Raw genomic sequence first — 16,571 nt, forward strand, 5'->3', positions numbered from 1 at the left:
TATTCTTGACGGCTTCTTCTCATGAATTCTTCAAGTCCACCCACTCTTCCCTTCGAGGTGTCGATTCAGTGGGTAACACTCACGTGTCTCTGAGTCAGGCATTCGAGCCCTGCTCAGGAGGCCTGAGCACTTAATCCTGGGTCGAGCAAGTGCCAGCACATGTAGTTCTGATGAAATGTGACACCACAATCCTATCTTCCATCTGAACCGCGATGTGAAAGATCCCATGACACGGTTGGGAAAATAGCAGGATTGTTCTCCCTGGGTCGCCGAGGGCCAATTGCCCCTCAGTCAACATCAGGAAAAATCTCGCAAAAGTAATGTTTATGGGAACTTGCTGTGCATAAATCGGCTGCCAATGTGTTTCCGCCATTCGGACAGTGACAAGCATTTGATTTAAGCTGTGAGGTGCTTTTGGGAATGACTGTGAAAGGTGGGAGACACAAGCTTCTCATTCCTATCTTTCCTCACTCCCTCCTCCAGAGAGTCTGTGAGTCCCATGGAAGTCTGAGGCCTGGTATCCAATTGAATGAGTTAATTTGAATATAAATGAAAAATCCGGACAAGTGTGGAGTAGGATGAGATGAACTGAGAGGGGCATATAGACGGCAGGCTTGGGGAGGAGATGGTGTTTAAATTGCACAGCATATGGAAAACTGATAATGAAGTGAAATTCAACACGGATAAGTGAAGTATGGCATCTTGTTAAAAGTAAAACGCCCACATCTCACTTGGAAAGTAAGAATCCAAACTTATGTTACAGGAGCAAAGGGATCCGGGAGAAGAAATACACAAATCACTAAAAGGAGCCACACAGATTAATAAAACAAAATAAACGAGGGACTTGGGTTCATTTTGAGAAGGATATCTTATGGTCTAAGGGTAGAATGGAGGCATTGACAAGTTCTGTGCATTCTGCAGTACTGGTCACCAAATAATGCTTAGATACAGAGGGACAGGCTAAGCTGAAGTAAGTAATTTGGAAGAGGATATATGTCTCAGGGAAAAAAAGAACAGGTTGCGTATGATTCTTGAAAGAAGAAAACCAAGAGGTGACATTCAGAGGTCTTTAAAATGACAAACAGCTGTGATCAAGTCGAGGCAGAGAGAATGCTTCCCCTTGTGGGGCAGAGCATCAACATAAGATAGCCACTGACAAAGACTCCAGAGAAAGCCAGTGATCCAGAGAGTGAGTTGTGGGAATGTGGAACTTGCTGTGGCACAGTCCAGTCCAGGGGATGCCAGATCAGTGCATTACGGAGAAAGGCAGAGTGGTTTCACTGACAGAGGAGGTGAAGAAGGTTGGAAGACAACCGCCCGAATGGAATGGTTGCGCCGGATAGTCTGTTTCCCTGCCGCAGATCCTGTGTAATTCTATCTGATGTCCTTGACGGAATAATTCTGCCAGGAAAAGGCCAATTTGAAGAGAAGGCTACCATCTAGTGGCCAGAAACCAAAGTGACACGGTAGCCAAGTTTTATTAAAGGATTGCATCTTGGGTGAACTGGTATCAAACAGAGCGCTACTAGATAATGTGGAGGAATGTTCAGAATCCATTCCTGAGGTTTAAAATTCACAACCCAGGGCGTGATCCCAACAGTTCCTTCCTCCCCTGGGGGACGGACTATTTCTCATCTTTTCAAAAAAAGGACACCGCACTATTCTTACTCCAAGAAAAGTAACTTATTCTCTCCGTCATATTCCTGTTTAAAATATATGAGTCACTGAAACAAAACCAATATACACTGTGGGTGCTGGAAATGTGAAATAAAAACAGCAAGCTTCTGGAAAGACTGGAGAAAGGCCCAATTCAAAAACAGAGAATGCTGGAAAATCTCAGTGGGTTTGACAGCGTCTGTGGAGAGAGAGAGAATGAAGCCAGCGTTTCGAGTCTGGATGACCCTTTGTCAGAGCCGCTGGTCTCTGAGCTCCCTCCTTGTGCTCTGACGAAGGGCTGAAAACATTGGCTCTATTCTCTCCCAGTCAGAAGTCTCACAACACCAGGTTAAAGTCCAACAGGTTGATGATGTGCTTACCCCAGTCCAATGCCGACATCTCCACATCTGTTCTCTCCCCACAGATGCTGTCAGACCTGCTGATATTTTCCAGCATTTTCTGTTTCAGATTCCAGCATCCGCAGCATTTTACTTTTGAACTATTATAGAAAGACCTGATTGTTTGCTGTGTTTCTCCGACTGGCCTGCCGAGCATTTCTGACACTCTTTGGTCTTCTTTCAATTGAGGGAATAGTTGTGGTAAAATTTCACCAACCCTCCCTGGTTGATGGGGTTCAGCTGAACACAAGCACGATGACGCAATGTGGGGGCGGATGGGGAGGGTGGAATCACATCCCCCATGTGGACTGGGGCAATTCAAATACAGGTCGGTCTTGCATCAGGTTAAGAGTGGCCAGTTTACTGTACAGTTCCCCCCACCCCGCACTCCTGTTCCCTCCCCACCCTCCAGCCACTCGGGTTCCCACAAATTGATAAAATCTCCCCGGTTATCTCATGGCATTTGCTGCTGGATCCCAGCCGCTTTCTGGGAACGCTTGGGTTCTTTCACCATTAACTCCTATGTCTGTCCTCTGGGCTTGTCCCTCCTCCCAGTGCCAACACTTCCACTCAATCAAAATCCCTTATAATGTGGAACACCTCTGTTAACTTTCCCAGAGACCAGGAAAGATCAGCCATGATCTGATTGAATGGCGGAGCAGGTGCAAAGAGCTGACTTGCCACCAAAAGAGAAAATGCTGGAAAATCTCAGCAGGTCTGGCAGCATCTGTAAGGAGAGAAAAGAGCTGACATTTCGAGTCCAGACAACCCTTTGTCGAAGGGCTGAATTGCGTATTTCCTTTTGCTGCTGTGAGGAGAACAATCCCTGTTTCTCTGGGGACTGGACTTATAATTCTGAGTTCCTGAAAATGTAAATTTTGCATTCCATTTAATCACTGATTTAGTTTTTAAATTGAGGGTAAGAATGGGTCTTCCTTCCTGGAATCATTTTTGCAAAGGTTTGCAAGAAAGCGAGTGTTGGATACTTACCGGTTGAAATAAGTCATTGGAAAGGACATGCTTTGGTTAACGGCTGGTTATGGGGCTGTCGTTCTGTGGAGTTCTAAAGTAAATTTTATTTATCAGTCACAAGTCAGGCTTACATTAACACTGCAATGAAGTGACTGTGAAATTCCCCAAGTCGCCACGCTCCGGCGCCTGTTCAGGCCAATGCACCCTAACCAGCATATCAATTCTTCATGTACATGTACTGATACAACCTCAAACAAGCTAAATTCATTTAACTGGTTTGAGGAATCCAGGGGAAAAGTGAAAGGCTTTAGAATAATATGTTGAGGAATATTTTTGACTCATATTTTGCGCCCCGGCAACCCAGGTAACCTGTATATTCGAAGCAGCAGAAAGACAGAACCATTCATGAGGAAAAGGATATGTGACACGACTCTCAGCGCCTCTGATTCGGACTGAAGCCCAGAGTCACATGAGGAGATGTGCCATAATCTTCCTGTGTACTTTGCTGATTGCTGGGGATCTGAAGCAAAAGAAATTCCGCGGATTTATAGCTCCTTTGGAATTTTACTCCTTCATTGCTCCCTTCAGATGTGCTCACCATGTCGCCTTGGGTTGTTTGTTGTAAACATTCTCACATTCGCCAGGGTGCATGGACTGTAGATACAGGCTCATTGAACTGCCATGGAAAGCAATTTGATCAGATCCTAATGGAGCCAGAAATGATTTAGAAACAGAAATCGTAGGATTCTAACATGTCTCTTTATCGAAGTCTGCACCTATCTTCTGTAATTCCATTTTCTTTGCACAGTAAGAAGTCTCTCAACGCCAGGTTAAAGTCCAACAGGTTTATTTGGTAGCACAAGCTTTTGGAGCACTGCCCCTTCATCAGGTGAGTCATCAAGTGAATCACCTGATGAAGGGGCAATACTCCAAAAGCTTGTGCTACCAAATAAACCTGTTGGACTTTGACCTGGTGTTGTGAGATTTCTTCCTATGCCTACCCCAATCCAATGCTGGCATCTCCACATCCAGTTCTTTGTATCTATCTATCCACCCCCTTCTGTCCAGAAGTAACATCAATCTATCTCTAAAACTGATATTTCAAATGAAAATAACCTTTGTAAACTCATCATCCTGCAGTGACATCTGCCTTTTGTGCAGATGGTGCCGTGACTGGCGGGAGGGCGTAATGACAATGTGACAATTTACATAGGTGGCTTCCACTACAAATCTAGAGGTGGAGTGTAAGACAGATGGGCGTGGGAATAAGGATTCCAACCAAGAATAAAACCAGACTGGGTGTAAAATGAACATTGTTCCTGACTCCACCAGATTCCTCTCAAGCAGGTTCAGCTAAAACTGCTCTGGAATATGTTGCATCAGTTGGGTGTTAGTTTTGAAATGGAAAACCACAACATAGACTCCAATCTTTGGAACAAGGTGAAAATTAGGAATATTTATTGTTTCATTGGACAGAAACAAGACTGGTACCAATGTTTCTGCTTCATCTGAGCCTCCTCCCTGCTTCACCCCACCCAATCTAAATATCCTTCTCCATCCTGCGTTTATCCAGCTTCACCTGAAATATATCTGTAGGAAATTCTTCAACCCCTCCCTGTGGCAGTGGATTCCACATTATTAACGTTCTCTGGGTAAGGAACTTTCTCCTGAAGTCAACTATTTGATATTTAACCTGAGAACAGTTCAAATAGCAATGATTGACTCCAGGCTTTGGTCAAATTCTCTTGGTGTTTTCACCTGCATAATGAATTGAATAATTCCTTCAAAGGGCTAGCATAGGTATGATGGGCTGAATGGCCACAATTCTGGTGGCCTATAGGATTGCTCCAGGAGGGAAGCTCCCAAAAATGTCATTTTTTTAATAAGGAACAAAGAAAAGTACAGTGCAGGAGTTGGCCCTCCAAGTCTGTGCTGACCATGATGCCCAAACTAAGCTAAAAAACCCTTCTGCCCTCACTCGGTCTGTATCCCTCTATTTCCTCCCTCTTAATGTACTCCTCCAGATGCCTCTTAAATGTTGCTAATATGCCTGCTTCCACCACCTCTTCTGTCAGCGGGTTCGAGGCACCCACCACTCTCTGTGTGAAAAAGGTTCCCCGTACATCTCCCTTAAGCTTTTCCCTCTCATCTTGAACCTGTGACCCCTTGTAATTGACAGTTCCACCCTGGGGGAAAAGCCTTTGACTATCCATCCTGTCTACGCCTCTCATAATTTTGTAGACCTCTACCAGGTCTCCCCTCAGCCTGTCTTTCCAGTGAAAACAATCCGAGTTCATTCAACCTCTCCTCATAGCCAACACCTTCGAGACCAGGCAACATCCTGGCGAACCTTCTTCGCACTGTCCAAAGCTTCCACATCCCTCTGATAGTGTGCTGACCAGAACTGCACACAATACTCCAAATGCAACATGAACAAGGTTTTATAGGGCTGCAACATGATTTCCCAACTCCTGTACTCAATGCCCCAGCTGATGAAGGCAAGCATACCATATGCCTTCTTAATCACCTTGGCCACCTGTGTTGCCACTTTTATGTGTCATGACTTTCATTTCTGGGACTTGTCCAACAAAGTGGCCTGATGTTTAGTTACCCTCGGGAAGCAAGTATTAGGAAGGAGTGAATCATTTATATCATCTGCAAGTTAACAACACTATTCATTTCCCTTTCCGACAGCCCTGCATTCTCTGGAATGCCAGATTGAGAAGGTTGCTGCAGAATTGCAACCCACTGAGCAGGTTAATGTTGCACTCGGTGACATGTTGCAATCTAGGTTCCCTCCCTGTGCTCGCAGACTTTTTTCACATTTGACAAGGAATTTGCTGTTATTTGAACATTTCAAAAGCTGCATATTATTTTCAGATAATTTGTATGAATCTTAGGGACTGCTGGTCATGCACAGAAGGTCAGTCAGCTGGTGTTGATACAGGAATGGTAGGTTAACATTTTGAGGGATGTTTGAGTAGCACGGTATTGTGCATGGGTATGCAAGCTGGACGTGTCACACACAGGGGATGATCCTCTGACATTGCGGCACTCCCTCAGCAGTGAACCTCTAACAGTGCGGCGCTCCCTCAGTACTGACCCTCTGACAGTGTGGCACTCCCTCAGCAGTGAACCTCTGACAGTGCGGCGCTCCCTCAGTACTGACCCTCTGACAGTGCGGCACTCCCTCAGTACTCACCCTCTGACAGTGCGGCACTCCCTCAGTACTGACCCTCTGAAAGTGTGGTACTCCCTCAGCACTGACCCTCTGACAGTGCGGCACTCCCTAGGACTGACCCTCTGACAGTGCGGCACTCCCTCAGTACTGACCCTCTGACAGTGCGGCACTCCCTCAGTACTGACCCTCTGACAGTGCGGCACTCCCTCAGTACTGACCCTCTGGCAGTGCGGCACTCCCTCAGCAGTGAACCTCTGACAGTGCGGCACTCCCTCAGTACTGACCCTCTGATAGTGCGGCACTCCCTCAGTACTGACCCTCTGATAGTGCGGCACTCCCTCAGTACTGACCCTCTGACAGTGCGGCACTCCCTCAGTACTGACCCTCTGATAGTGCGGCACTCCCTCAGTACTGACCCTCTGATAGTGCGGCACTCCCTCAGTACTGACCCTCTGACAGTGCGGCACTCCCTCAGCACTGACCTTCTGATAGTGCGGCACTCCCTCAGCACTGACCCTCTGACGGTGCAGCAGAACAGGGCAGTGACACAGAGCCCTCAATGTCCACATTAGTCAAACACAGAACAGTACTTGCTTGCGAACAGGAATAGAAACGGAGAACTTTAGAGAGGGCTTTCCTGAATTCAGAACCAAGGCAAGATACAGCTGCAATTGATGGAGCAGTGAGAATTGGCGACACAGAAGAGGCTGATGTTGGAAGTGCGCAAAGATCTGAGAGGGTTGTGGGACTGGGGTAGGAAGAGGTGAAGCCACCAATGGATTTGAAAATGAAAATTTTGCTGGATTGAGAGTAAATGTAGGTTGTCGAACAAAGGAAGAAGAAGGCTTCCGTGTGAGTTCACTTATACCACAGCAGCACCCACGCATACTGGTTATCTTCTGAACAAACTGTAAACCCCTTTCCCTGACAGTGACCCTTATAAGGATGCATTGGCATTGTTGTTCCAACTGAAGCCAGTACGAGTGCTCGGCAAACACTGTTATGGCTTATCACTCCTCAATTCAAAGATATATTGCTGCAATCTCACCTGTGGCATTCTTACCCCCCATTGAGGAAATTGTGGATTCAATTTTTACTCTAATTTTCCAAGCAAAAAACTGAAATTGACATCACAGTACCACACTGTCAGAGAGTCAGTACTGAGGGAGTGCTGCACTGTCAGAGGGTCAATACTGAGGGAGTGCCACACTGTCAGGGGGCTGTTTTTTGCAAAAGGAATAATGTTGAGACCCTGTCTTTCCTCTTGGATGCAGGTAGATGATCCAGAGGCACTTGTTAAAGAGCAAGTATTCGTCCATGAAACAATATCACCAAAACATATGATAAGCTCATTGTCATAGGAACATAGGAATTCAGAACAGACGGAGGCAATTCAGCCCTTTGAGCCTGCTCCTCCATATAATCAGATCATTGCTGATCTCTCCCTGGTCTCAAATCCACCTCCCACTTCTTCCCCATATACCCTAATCCCCTTTTTTATTAGTAATATATCTATCTCCTTCTTGAAACCATTCAATGATTCAGACTCCCCCACGCTACGGGGCAGAGTTCCACAAATTCACCACCCTCTGTGAGTAGTTCCTCCTCATCTCCGTATTAAATCTACCGCCTCTCAACTTATACCTGTGACCTCTTTGCTATTGTCAGTTTACTATTTGTGGGATATTGCTGTGTGAAAACTGACTGTCCTGATTGCTGGATCACAGTGACTTGCACTCCTAAGTACTTCATTGTGGTTAAAGCCCTTTGGAACATTGCAATGTTGTTAAAGATGCAATGAGAAATGCAAGTGATTCTGCGACCTCTTCTCTGGCTCCCCACCTCTCCTCCACAGTAACTCCGAGTCTGCAGTTTAGAAACCGAGGAGTGCCTATTTAATTTAATGTTTAATCTTAAAATAAGTGATTGATCTCACGAAGCCTTCCATCTAAAAGGTCCATGATCCCTGTCTATCTGTGAGGAATATGAAGAGTCTCTATTTTTCATATCATTTGACCCTGTCACACCATAAGTACTCTTCCGAAGCAGTGAGTTCTGTCTGTGTGTTCATGCCAGCAGAATAATTAATGATTTCTGAGTAGCACTTTGCTCACTTCAAGCCATTTGCTGCCATTATTAAACAGCCACGTAATGCTCTACCCTATTAGTCGGAGGAATACATGATTGACCTTCCATCAAAAATGTAACTCACTCATTGCCCAAGACAAGTTCCACTGCTTTCTGCTGATCTGGTCAACTAGTTATAGTATTACCACTGGGTTGCCTGACACCAACACTCTGTCAGTCACTGGCCAGATTGCAAACACGAGTAGAGAGTGGCTGGAAGGCTCCGCATGTTACACATGGACTGTGGACACTTTGCTATTTCATCATTGCCTTCTTTATTTGTTCTTGTCTATGGTAGGGGTGATGTGAAAACCTTCCAATTCTGACCAATCTCTCAGTTAGCCATGGCTCAGTCACTGATACACTTACTCAGAAGGACACATGTTGATGGCACCACTGCAGAAACATGCCCAGAACTGAGGAGGACTGCAAGGTAGGACCATGGCAGTGCCGCACTGTCAGAGGGTCAGTGCTGAGGGAGAGCCGCACTGTCAGAGGGTCAGTGCTGAGGGAGTGCCGCACTGTCAGAAGGTCAGTACTGAGGGAGCGCCGCACTGTCAGAGGGTCAGTACTGAGGGAGCGCCGCATTGTCAGAGGGTCAGTACTGAGGGAGTGCTGCACTGTCAAAGGGTCAGTACTGAGGGAGTGCCGCACTGTCAGAGGGTCAGTATTGACGGAGTGCTGCACTGTCAGAGGGTCTGTGCTGAGGGAGTGCCGCACTGTCATTCGGTCAGTGCTAAGGGAGTGCTGCACTGTCAGAGGGTCAGTACTGAGGGAGTGCCATACTGTCAGAGGGTCAGTACTGAGGGAGTGCCACACTGTCAGAAGGTCGGTGCTGAGGGAGTGCCGCACTGTCAGAGGGTCAGTGCTGAGGGAGTGCCACACTGTCAGAAGGTCGGTGCTGAGGGAGTGCCGCACTGTCAGAGGGTCAGTGCTGAGGGAGTGCCATACTGTCAGAGGGTCAGTACTGAGGGAGTGCTGCACTGTCAAAGGGTCAGTACTGAGGGAGTGCAACACTGTCAGAGGGTCAGTACTGAGGGAGTGCCGCACTGTCAGAGGGTCAGTGCTGAGGGAGCGCTGCAATATCAGAGGGTCAGTACTGAGGGAGTGCTGCACTGTCTGAAATGACATCTTTGAGCTGAGACGCCAAACTGGGGCTCTGTTCATCTGTTTTTGGGGTCAGTTTAAAAGCTATTTTAAACAGGGAAGTGCCGTTTATCTCATTGTCCTGGTCAGCACTGCCCAATGGCTGGAATATGTCAGGCTCCCACCCACTTGTAGATGGCTCACCAGTGCTAGCTGGTGGTGTTTTGCTCTCCTGCTGAAGTGAATGGGAATTTGCATGGCTTGTTTATCCCACTGCCTGGGTCAACTCAGGATAGCCGTAAGATCCCTCTGGCAATAAGGGACCATAAAGCCCAGCCCTTGATTCAGCGTCTACCATTGGAAAGAAGCATTCGCTGATCATTGATGTCATTCCTGTTTGTGGGGTCGTGCTGCCATGTTTCCTCGATTACGACAATGTTCAAACGCAGTCTCTATCTGGACTTCTGGATGTCCCGCAGTGATTTACAGACAATGATGTGGTTTTTGAAATGGAATCACTATTGTATGGATCACATTTGTAAACTCCAATTGATGAGATTGGCTGTTAACACCTTGGGACATCCTGATAAATGGGTGGTTTTACCTACTTTTAGGTCCATTCTGAGACCAGCGCTCTGAGTATTTGACCATCTTTTGCTCATCTTTCCACATTGTGTAAATGTGTGTTGTTCAGCTGGCAGCTGGCTTCATGAACTCAGTAAGAAGTCTCACAACACCAGGTTTACTTCTTACTGTGTTTACCCCAGTCCAACGCCGGCATCTCTACTTCATGAACACAAACAGCGAATCAATCTTTCCAATGGTTCTTGCTCTGATTTGGGTCAGTCCTCCATTGACTTTACATAGGCACTGACCAATCAGCTCTCTTCACCATGCTGAGACCACAGTTCCCAATGTAAAGAGGTCATTCGGCCCATTTCATTGTGTCCTGGCTACTTGACACAATTCCAAGCTAATCCCACTAGCCCACTCAGTCTCCATGGGCCTGTATCAATCCCAAACTAATCCCATTGCTCTGCTCTCTCCCCATAGCCCTGTATCAATTCCAAACTCATCCCACTGTCCCGCTCTCCCTATCACCCTGTATCAATCCCAAACTAGTCCCACTGCCTCGTTCTCTCCGTATAGCCCTGTATCAATCCCAAACTAATCTAACTGCTCCACTCCCTAAAGTGACTGCATTTTTTTGGATGTGATTTGACCTGCTAAGATTTGATTTATTTACTTTATCGTTGTCACATATACTAGTGTACAGGGTTTCTTGCGCGCTGTACAGACAAAGCAAACTGTACATAGGGAAGGAAAGGAGAGGGTGCAGAATGCAGTATTACAGTCATAACTAGAGTGTGGAGAGAATTAGAATAGAGATTTAAAAGCACAGAATAAAGTATCTAAGTAAAGGGTACGCTGGGCACAGCTCATGAGAAGCGGCCTCACTCCACCTCCATCTTTTATTCTTTATCTTTTATTTCGAAGCAATGGCGTCTGTTTGATCTATTCCATCCTCCTCACAAACCCTCTGTGGAAAGAAATTTCACTCTTCATTTCACTCTGGTCTTCATTGTTGGTTGGAGCCTGGATTAATCTCTGAAATATTTAGTGAGGTGGTTCTTGCCGGCTCGCCCATTGTTTGTTCCCTATCACTGCTTGCCTTTGAGACGATGGTGGTGGGCTTGGAGGAAGGTCTGTCTGCGGCAATATTTTTCTTCTCTACCACGTTACAGATTGACGCAGGGTTACGGGGTCAGAGTGGGAATAGTTACCAACTCTGGATGGACAGATTCCTGGAGGTTTCACCTCCTCTCCTGACCTGCTCCATTCTCCATTTTACACAATCTGCCTTTGCCTGAGCCAAACAGAAGGCAAACAGACGCTTTGGGATTCCTGACTCTCAGTAAAACAGCCCTTTCCACCCTGAACAATATTTTCACAACTAATAATAAACATGTTTGTAAAGACATTGTTTTTGTAAAAGTCCATTTTTAACATGCTTTGATTTTTGTCCCCTGGGTTTTGGCCTCAGTCAAATTTCATTCTTTATTGCTGCCGTCTCCTGGACACTGCTGGAGGTTCTAACATTCCTCAGTGGGGGCTCATTCCTGCCAGAGTAACATAACCTGACAGGCACCTGCAGGAGAATCTGAAAATCCCATTCTGGAAATCCGGAATTCGGGAACCCTGAGGTGTGGGATAACCAATTCTGGAGAACGGAAAGCACAGGCCTGAATGTGTCCAACTCAAATGCAGTTTGAAGTGTTTCTTGTGTAGCTAGGAGACTGGCGTCCAACAAGAGTTCTTATTGTTTCAAGAACTGGAAGCGGACAGGATACCAGCAGAATTCTCTCCTTTGTAGATGCAAAATAAATCACGCAGGACAGAGAGAGTGTCACTGAAACCAAACAATGTTGTTGGTGTACCCTGGTTCAAAGCATACATCACCGAGACAGATTGCTGCCGAAATTTCCGGTGAGATAGCTGTGATTACACAAGAGCTTTTCTGTCTCTTTCCCATTTTACACTGAGGCAATACAAGATGTTATCCAGTTCCACAAAGCTAGCTCCATTGCAGAAAGTCGCCCCCAGATGACAATCTCCTGACGGGTGGTAGGGAAAAAACCATTTTCATCAGAGGATACAGAGCAGAGAGTGGAGAGAGGGGATTTGATTAGTTTGACAGAGGGGGTGGAGAAGGTTACGCTGACAGGGAGAGGGAGGGTGTGCAGGGACTGGAATATGTGAAGGAGACCAAGGTTTCTCAGAGGAAGGCTTGAGAAAAAGAAGGATAAGTCAGGCCTTGCTCTTTCCTTGAGACCCCCCCCCCACCCCCAGGAGGAAGCCCTTTATTTTCTTTATCTGCAGGAGCTGGAGGGAAACAGGATAATGACAACTGTGGAACTGCCCCTGGAACAGTCCATTTCTCTCGCACCCTTCACAACCACAGGTCATCCTAAAGCATAGACACTAGCAATGCTGGAAAATCAAGAGCCAAGTTATGCACAGCAAGATCCCACAAACAAGATTTTGATAATGACCTTTTTTTATTCATGGAATGTGGGCATTGCTGGCAAGTCCAGTATTTATTGTCCATTCCCAATTGAGAAGGTGGTGGTGAGCTGCCTTCTTGAACTGCTGCAGTCATTTTGGTGTAGATACACCCATGGTGCTGTTAGGGAGGGAATTCCAGGATTTGGACCCAGCAACAGTGAAGGAACGGCAATATGTTTCCAAGACCAGGTGGTGAGTGGCTTGGAGGGGAACTTGCAGGTGGTGGTGTTCCCGTTTGAAGGCACTCAATAAGATAAAAGATTACTACAAGCTCATCGTTTGAGAGTGATACATTAGCATAGAGAGAGGATTGGTGAACTAATTGCAAGCTGCTGAGTAGCAGCAGTGTGTACTATCTACAAGATGCACTGTAGGAACTCAACAAAGATCCTTAGGCAGCACCTTCCAAACCCATGACCTTTTCCATCTAGAAGGACAAGGGCAGCAGACACATAGGAACACCACCTTCAAGCCACTTCCAAGCCACTCACCATCCTGACTTCGAAATATATTGCCGTTCCTTCGCAGTTGCTGGGTCAAAATCCTGGAATCCCTGCCTAACGGCATTGTGGGTCAATCCGCAGAGCACGGACTTCAGCGATTCAAGAAGGCAGCTTACTCCCACTTCTCAAGGGGCAAATTGGGATGGGCAATAAATGCTGGCCAGCCAGCGACGCCCATGTCCCAGGAATGAATAAAAGACATAGACAATCAAGCTAAGTTGGCAAACTGTAACTCATGGAATGCTACAGGGATCAGTGCTGTGGACTCAAGATTGGAAATTTTGTGATAACCCCCAAGATTACACAGGGATATCGCTGATTGACCTCCCTGTAATACACGTTGAATACAAGCTCCTTGGGGATTGTTAATTAACTGACCCGGTGGAGTTTGTATCCCAAGACCTGTATAAAGCAGACCCCTGAGTGGGCCCATTATTCCATTGTCCAGGTTCGGACCTCTTCGTGTTCACCATGGGCTTGTGGTTTTTGCTTTATTTTTTTGTGCAACAAAGCACTGTTCCTTTATCACTGACTCCTGGAGTTATTATAAACACCATATTGTAAAGCACCAACTGTGGTGTGGTCAAATTTGCTGTTGTTACATCGAGAGGAAAGGAAGCTATGAGGAGGATACAAGGAAAATATAGATCGATAACTGAGTGATAAAGAATTTGGATGATGGAGTATAATATTGATACATGTGAGATTGTCCACTTTGTCAGGAAGAACAGAAAAGCAGAATATTATTTCATGGAGAGAGATTGCAGAATGTTGCAGTGCAGAGGGATCTGGGCATCCTAGTACATGAATCACAAAATGTTAGCATGTTGTGATGAGGTTGACAAATGCAATGTTGGCCTTGATTGCAAAGGGGATGGAATATAAAAATAGGGAAGTTTAACTTGGTGAGGCCGCACCAAGAGCACAATGTACAGTTGTGGTTCCTTTACTTAAAGAGGGTAATACATACACTGGAGGCAGTTCAGAGAAGGTTCACGAAGCTGATTCCTGCAATGAGGGAATTGTCTTATGAGGGAAGGTTAATTAGGCTGAGCCTATACTTATTAGAATTTAGAAGACTGAGAGGTGATGTTATCGAATCAAAGAATTCCTACTTTGCAGAGGGAGGCTATTTGTCCCATCAAGCCCATACCAACAACAATCCCACCCAGGCCCTATCCCCTTAACCGCATGTATTCACCCTGCTAATCTCCCAAGTGGCAATTCAGCATGGCCAGTCCACCTAACCCACACATCTTTGGAGTGTGGGACGAAACCGGAGCACCCAGAGGAAACCCACGCAGACAAGGGGAGAACATGCAGACTCCGCACAGACAGTGACCCGAGGCAGGAATTGAACCTTGGTTTTTGGTGCTGTGAGGCAGTGCCAACCGCTGTGCCACCGTACCAGCATCTTACTGAAATACAGAAGATTCTGAGGGGGTTGACAGGGTAGATGCTGCATATTTCCCCTTGCAGGAGAATCTTGAACTGAGGATACAGTTAAAAAATAAGATTTCTCCTGTCTGAGAGATGAGGAGGAATATCTTCCATGAGGGTAGTTAGTCTGTGGTATTCTCATCCTCTCTGACAGCATGATGCTCCCTCAGCACTGACCCTCTGACAGTACGGCACTCCATCAGTACTGACCCTCTGACAGTGCAGCACTCCCTCAGCACTGACCCTCTGACAGTGCGGCACTCCCTCAGTACTGACCCTCTGACAGTGCAGCACTCCCTCAGCACTGACCCTCTGACAGTGCGGCACTCCCTCAGTACTGACCCTCTGACAGTGCAGCACTCCCTCAGCACTGACCCTCTGACAGTGCAGCACTCCCTCAGTACTGACCCTCTGACAGTGCAGCACTCCCTTAGTACTGTACCTCTGACAGTGCAGCACTCCCTCAGTACTGACCCTCTGACAGTGCAGCACTCCCTCAGGACTGACCCTCTGGCAATGTGGCACTCCCTCTGTATGGGCACAGGGAGTGCCTGAGAAAATTGAGCGTCTGGAGTGGGGCTTGAGCACATGACTGTTGATGCAGGGGTGTTGGTGTTATACTTGAGTCTTGGCTGACATCAAGTGAGAAGGTTACAAAGAAAGACCTCAGATCTTTGAAACTGAAGCCTTTGCGCAGTCCTGCAGTCGAATAAACACTGTTCAGTCAATGGAATGTGGTTACCATCCCGACATTCCGTACGTGTTGTCGGAGAAATGGTCCTGGCAAATGGAGAAGAAACCTTATATACTCAGTAAAATTTACTGCAAAACTAAGCTGATCTCACTTAATGGCTTTCTATATACTAAGTGGGATAGTTCTTTACATCTGGGACTCTCCATTTGTTACAATGAACAGATTCTTTCATCTATTCTGTAGGCACCAGTGAAGCTGTCAACTCCCATCAGGCACTTGATATGAGAGCCTGTGGGAGTCAGGACCTGTTGAACAGAGGGGCCTTGTCTGTCACAGCTGTCTGACACATCCCATAATCCATAGATTGATGGCTCGCAAAGCAGATCCAGCACATTTACAGGTCTATTTTGAGTGAAAATGATTCCTGAAAGGAACTGGCAGTTAGCAGCGTTGATGATTAATGACTCCTGGCTGTGTTGAAGGGGAGTTCTCCCACTGCCAGCAGTCTCCAAACAGGCCAAAACATGTTAGCCTTCTGTTTTGTTCCGGAAACAACATAAATGACAGCTTGCATATGGAAGAGCTTAAAAATAAATTACAGCTACGATGGGGAACATGCTTTGTTTTTTGCCAGCGGAGCTTTCTTCAGGGTCTGGAGGCCCGGGTGTGCACACTGCAGAGGGAAAAAAAAACCCTAAATGTGATTTAACTGGCAAAGAATTTGTCCACAGGCCAGCGGTCATCTCGACAGCATTTCAAACCATCCTGCCTTTCACAAATCTATTAACAGCAGTTTGTGAGCAGTCTTTTTCCAAAGGACAGGATGCTGTTATTGTTTCGGTGCCCACCCCACCTCCCACATACTGCTGCCCCTCCTCCTCCTGGGTCTGGGTCGCAGCCTTATTCACCGGCTTTGCCCGCACACTTGGCTCTCATTATATATGTCAGGGTGCAGGATTTTTGGGGTCAGTATGTCCCGTACTAATGGTATTCACAAGCTCAGGATTCTGCAAAACTTTCCAACCAAACAAGTCTTCCTGAGCTGCAACGCATCTGGCAGAGTCAGCAACCTCTCTCTCTCTCTCTCTCTCTCTCTGGGTTGGTGTAAGGTGGAGGGTGACTCTACCTCGCAACACACATCTCCTTCTGCTGACCTTCAGAGGCTGAGTGGGAGGAACAACCTCTGATCGCAAAGTGACAGAGGGACTAGTCGTTCATTCTTCCCAGCTGTCTGGAAGCGAGAATCAGGGGAAGGATCCCATCATCCATCTGGTTGCTTGACAGCATGACCTTTCAACTCTGTTTATTCTCAACCCTCAGAATGTGCACCATGTGGGAAGGGGAATTGGGACGTTTCTGAAAAAAAGAGTCTCGTTCCTTAATCCGGCAGTTGCCCAGGATGATTTATTGGCACGCTGACTGTTTTATGTTGGAGTATGGAAATACCA

At 46.6% G+C, this 16,571-nt stretch overlaps 1 protein-coding gene across 1 annotated transcript in view; it reads left to right on the forward strand.

Moving 5' to 3' along the window:
- The first annotated feature begins 11,102 nt into the window (after positions 1–11,102).
- Positions 11,103–16,571, forward strand: part of plpbp (pyridoxal phosphate binding protein) — a 22,237-nt gene continuing 16,768 nt past the window's right edge. Inside the window, exons 1-2 of the mRNA XM_080216896.1 lie at positions 11,103–11,124; positions 15,367–15,461. Coding sequence (XP_080073022.1) covers positions 11,103–11,124; positions 15,367–15,461 — 117 coding nt within the window. The remainder of the gene's footprint in view (positions 11,125–15,366; positions 15,462–16,571) is intronic.

This window comes from Carcharhinus amblyrhynchos, chromosome 34, assembly GCF_965287045.1.
Source record: "Carcharhinus amblyrhynchos chromosome 34, sCarAmb.v2.hapA, whole genome shotgun sequence".
Lineage (NCBI taxonomy): Eukaryota > Metazoa > Chordata > Chondrichthyes > Carcharhiniformes > Carcharhinidae > Carcharhinus > Carcharhinus amblyrhynchos.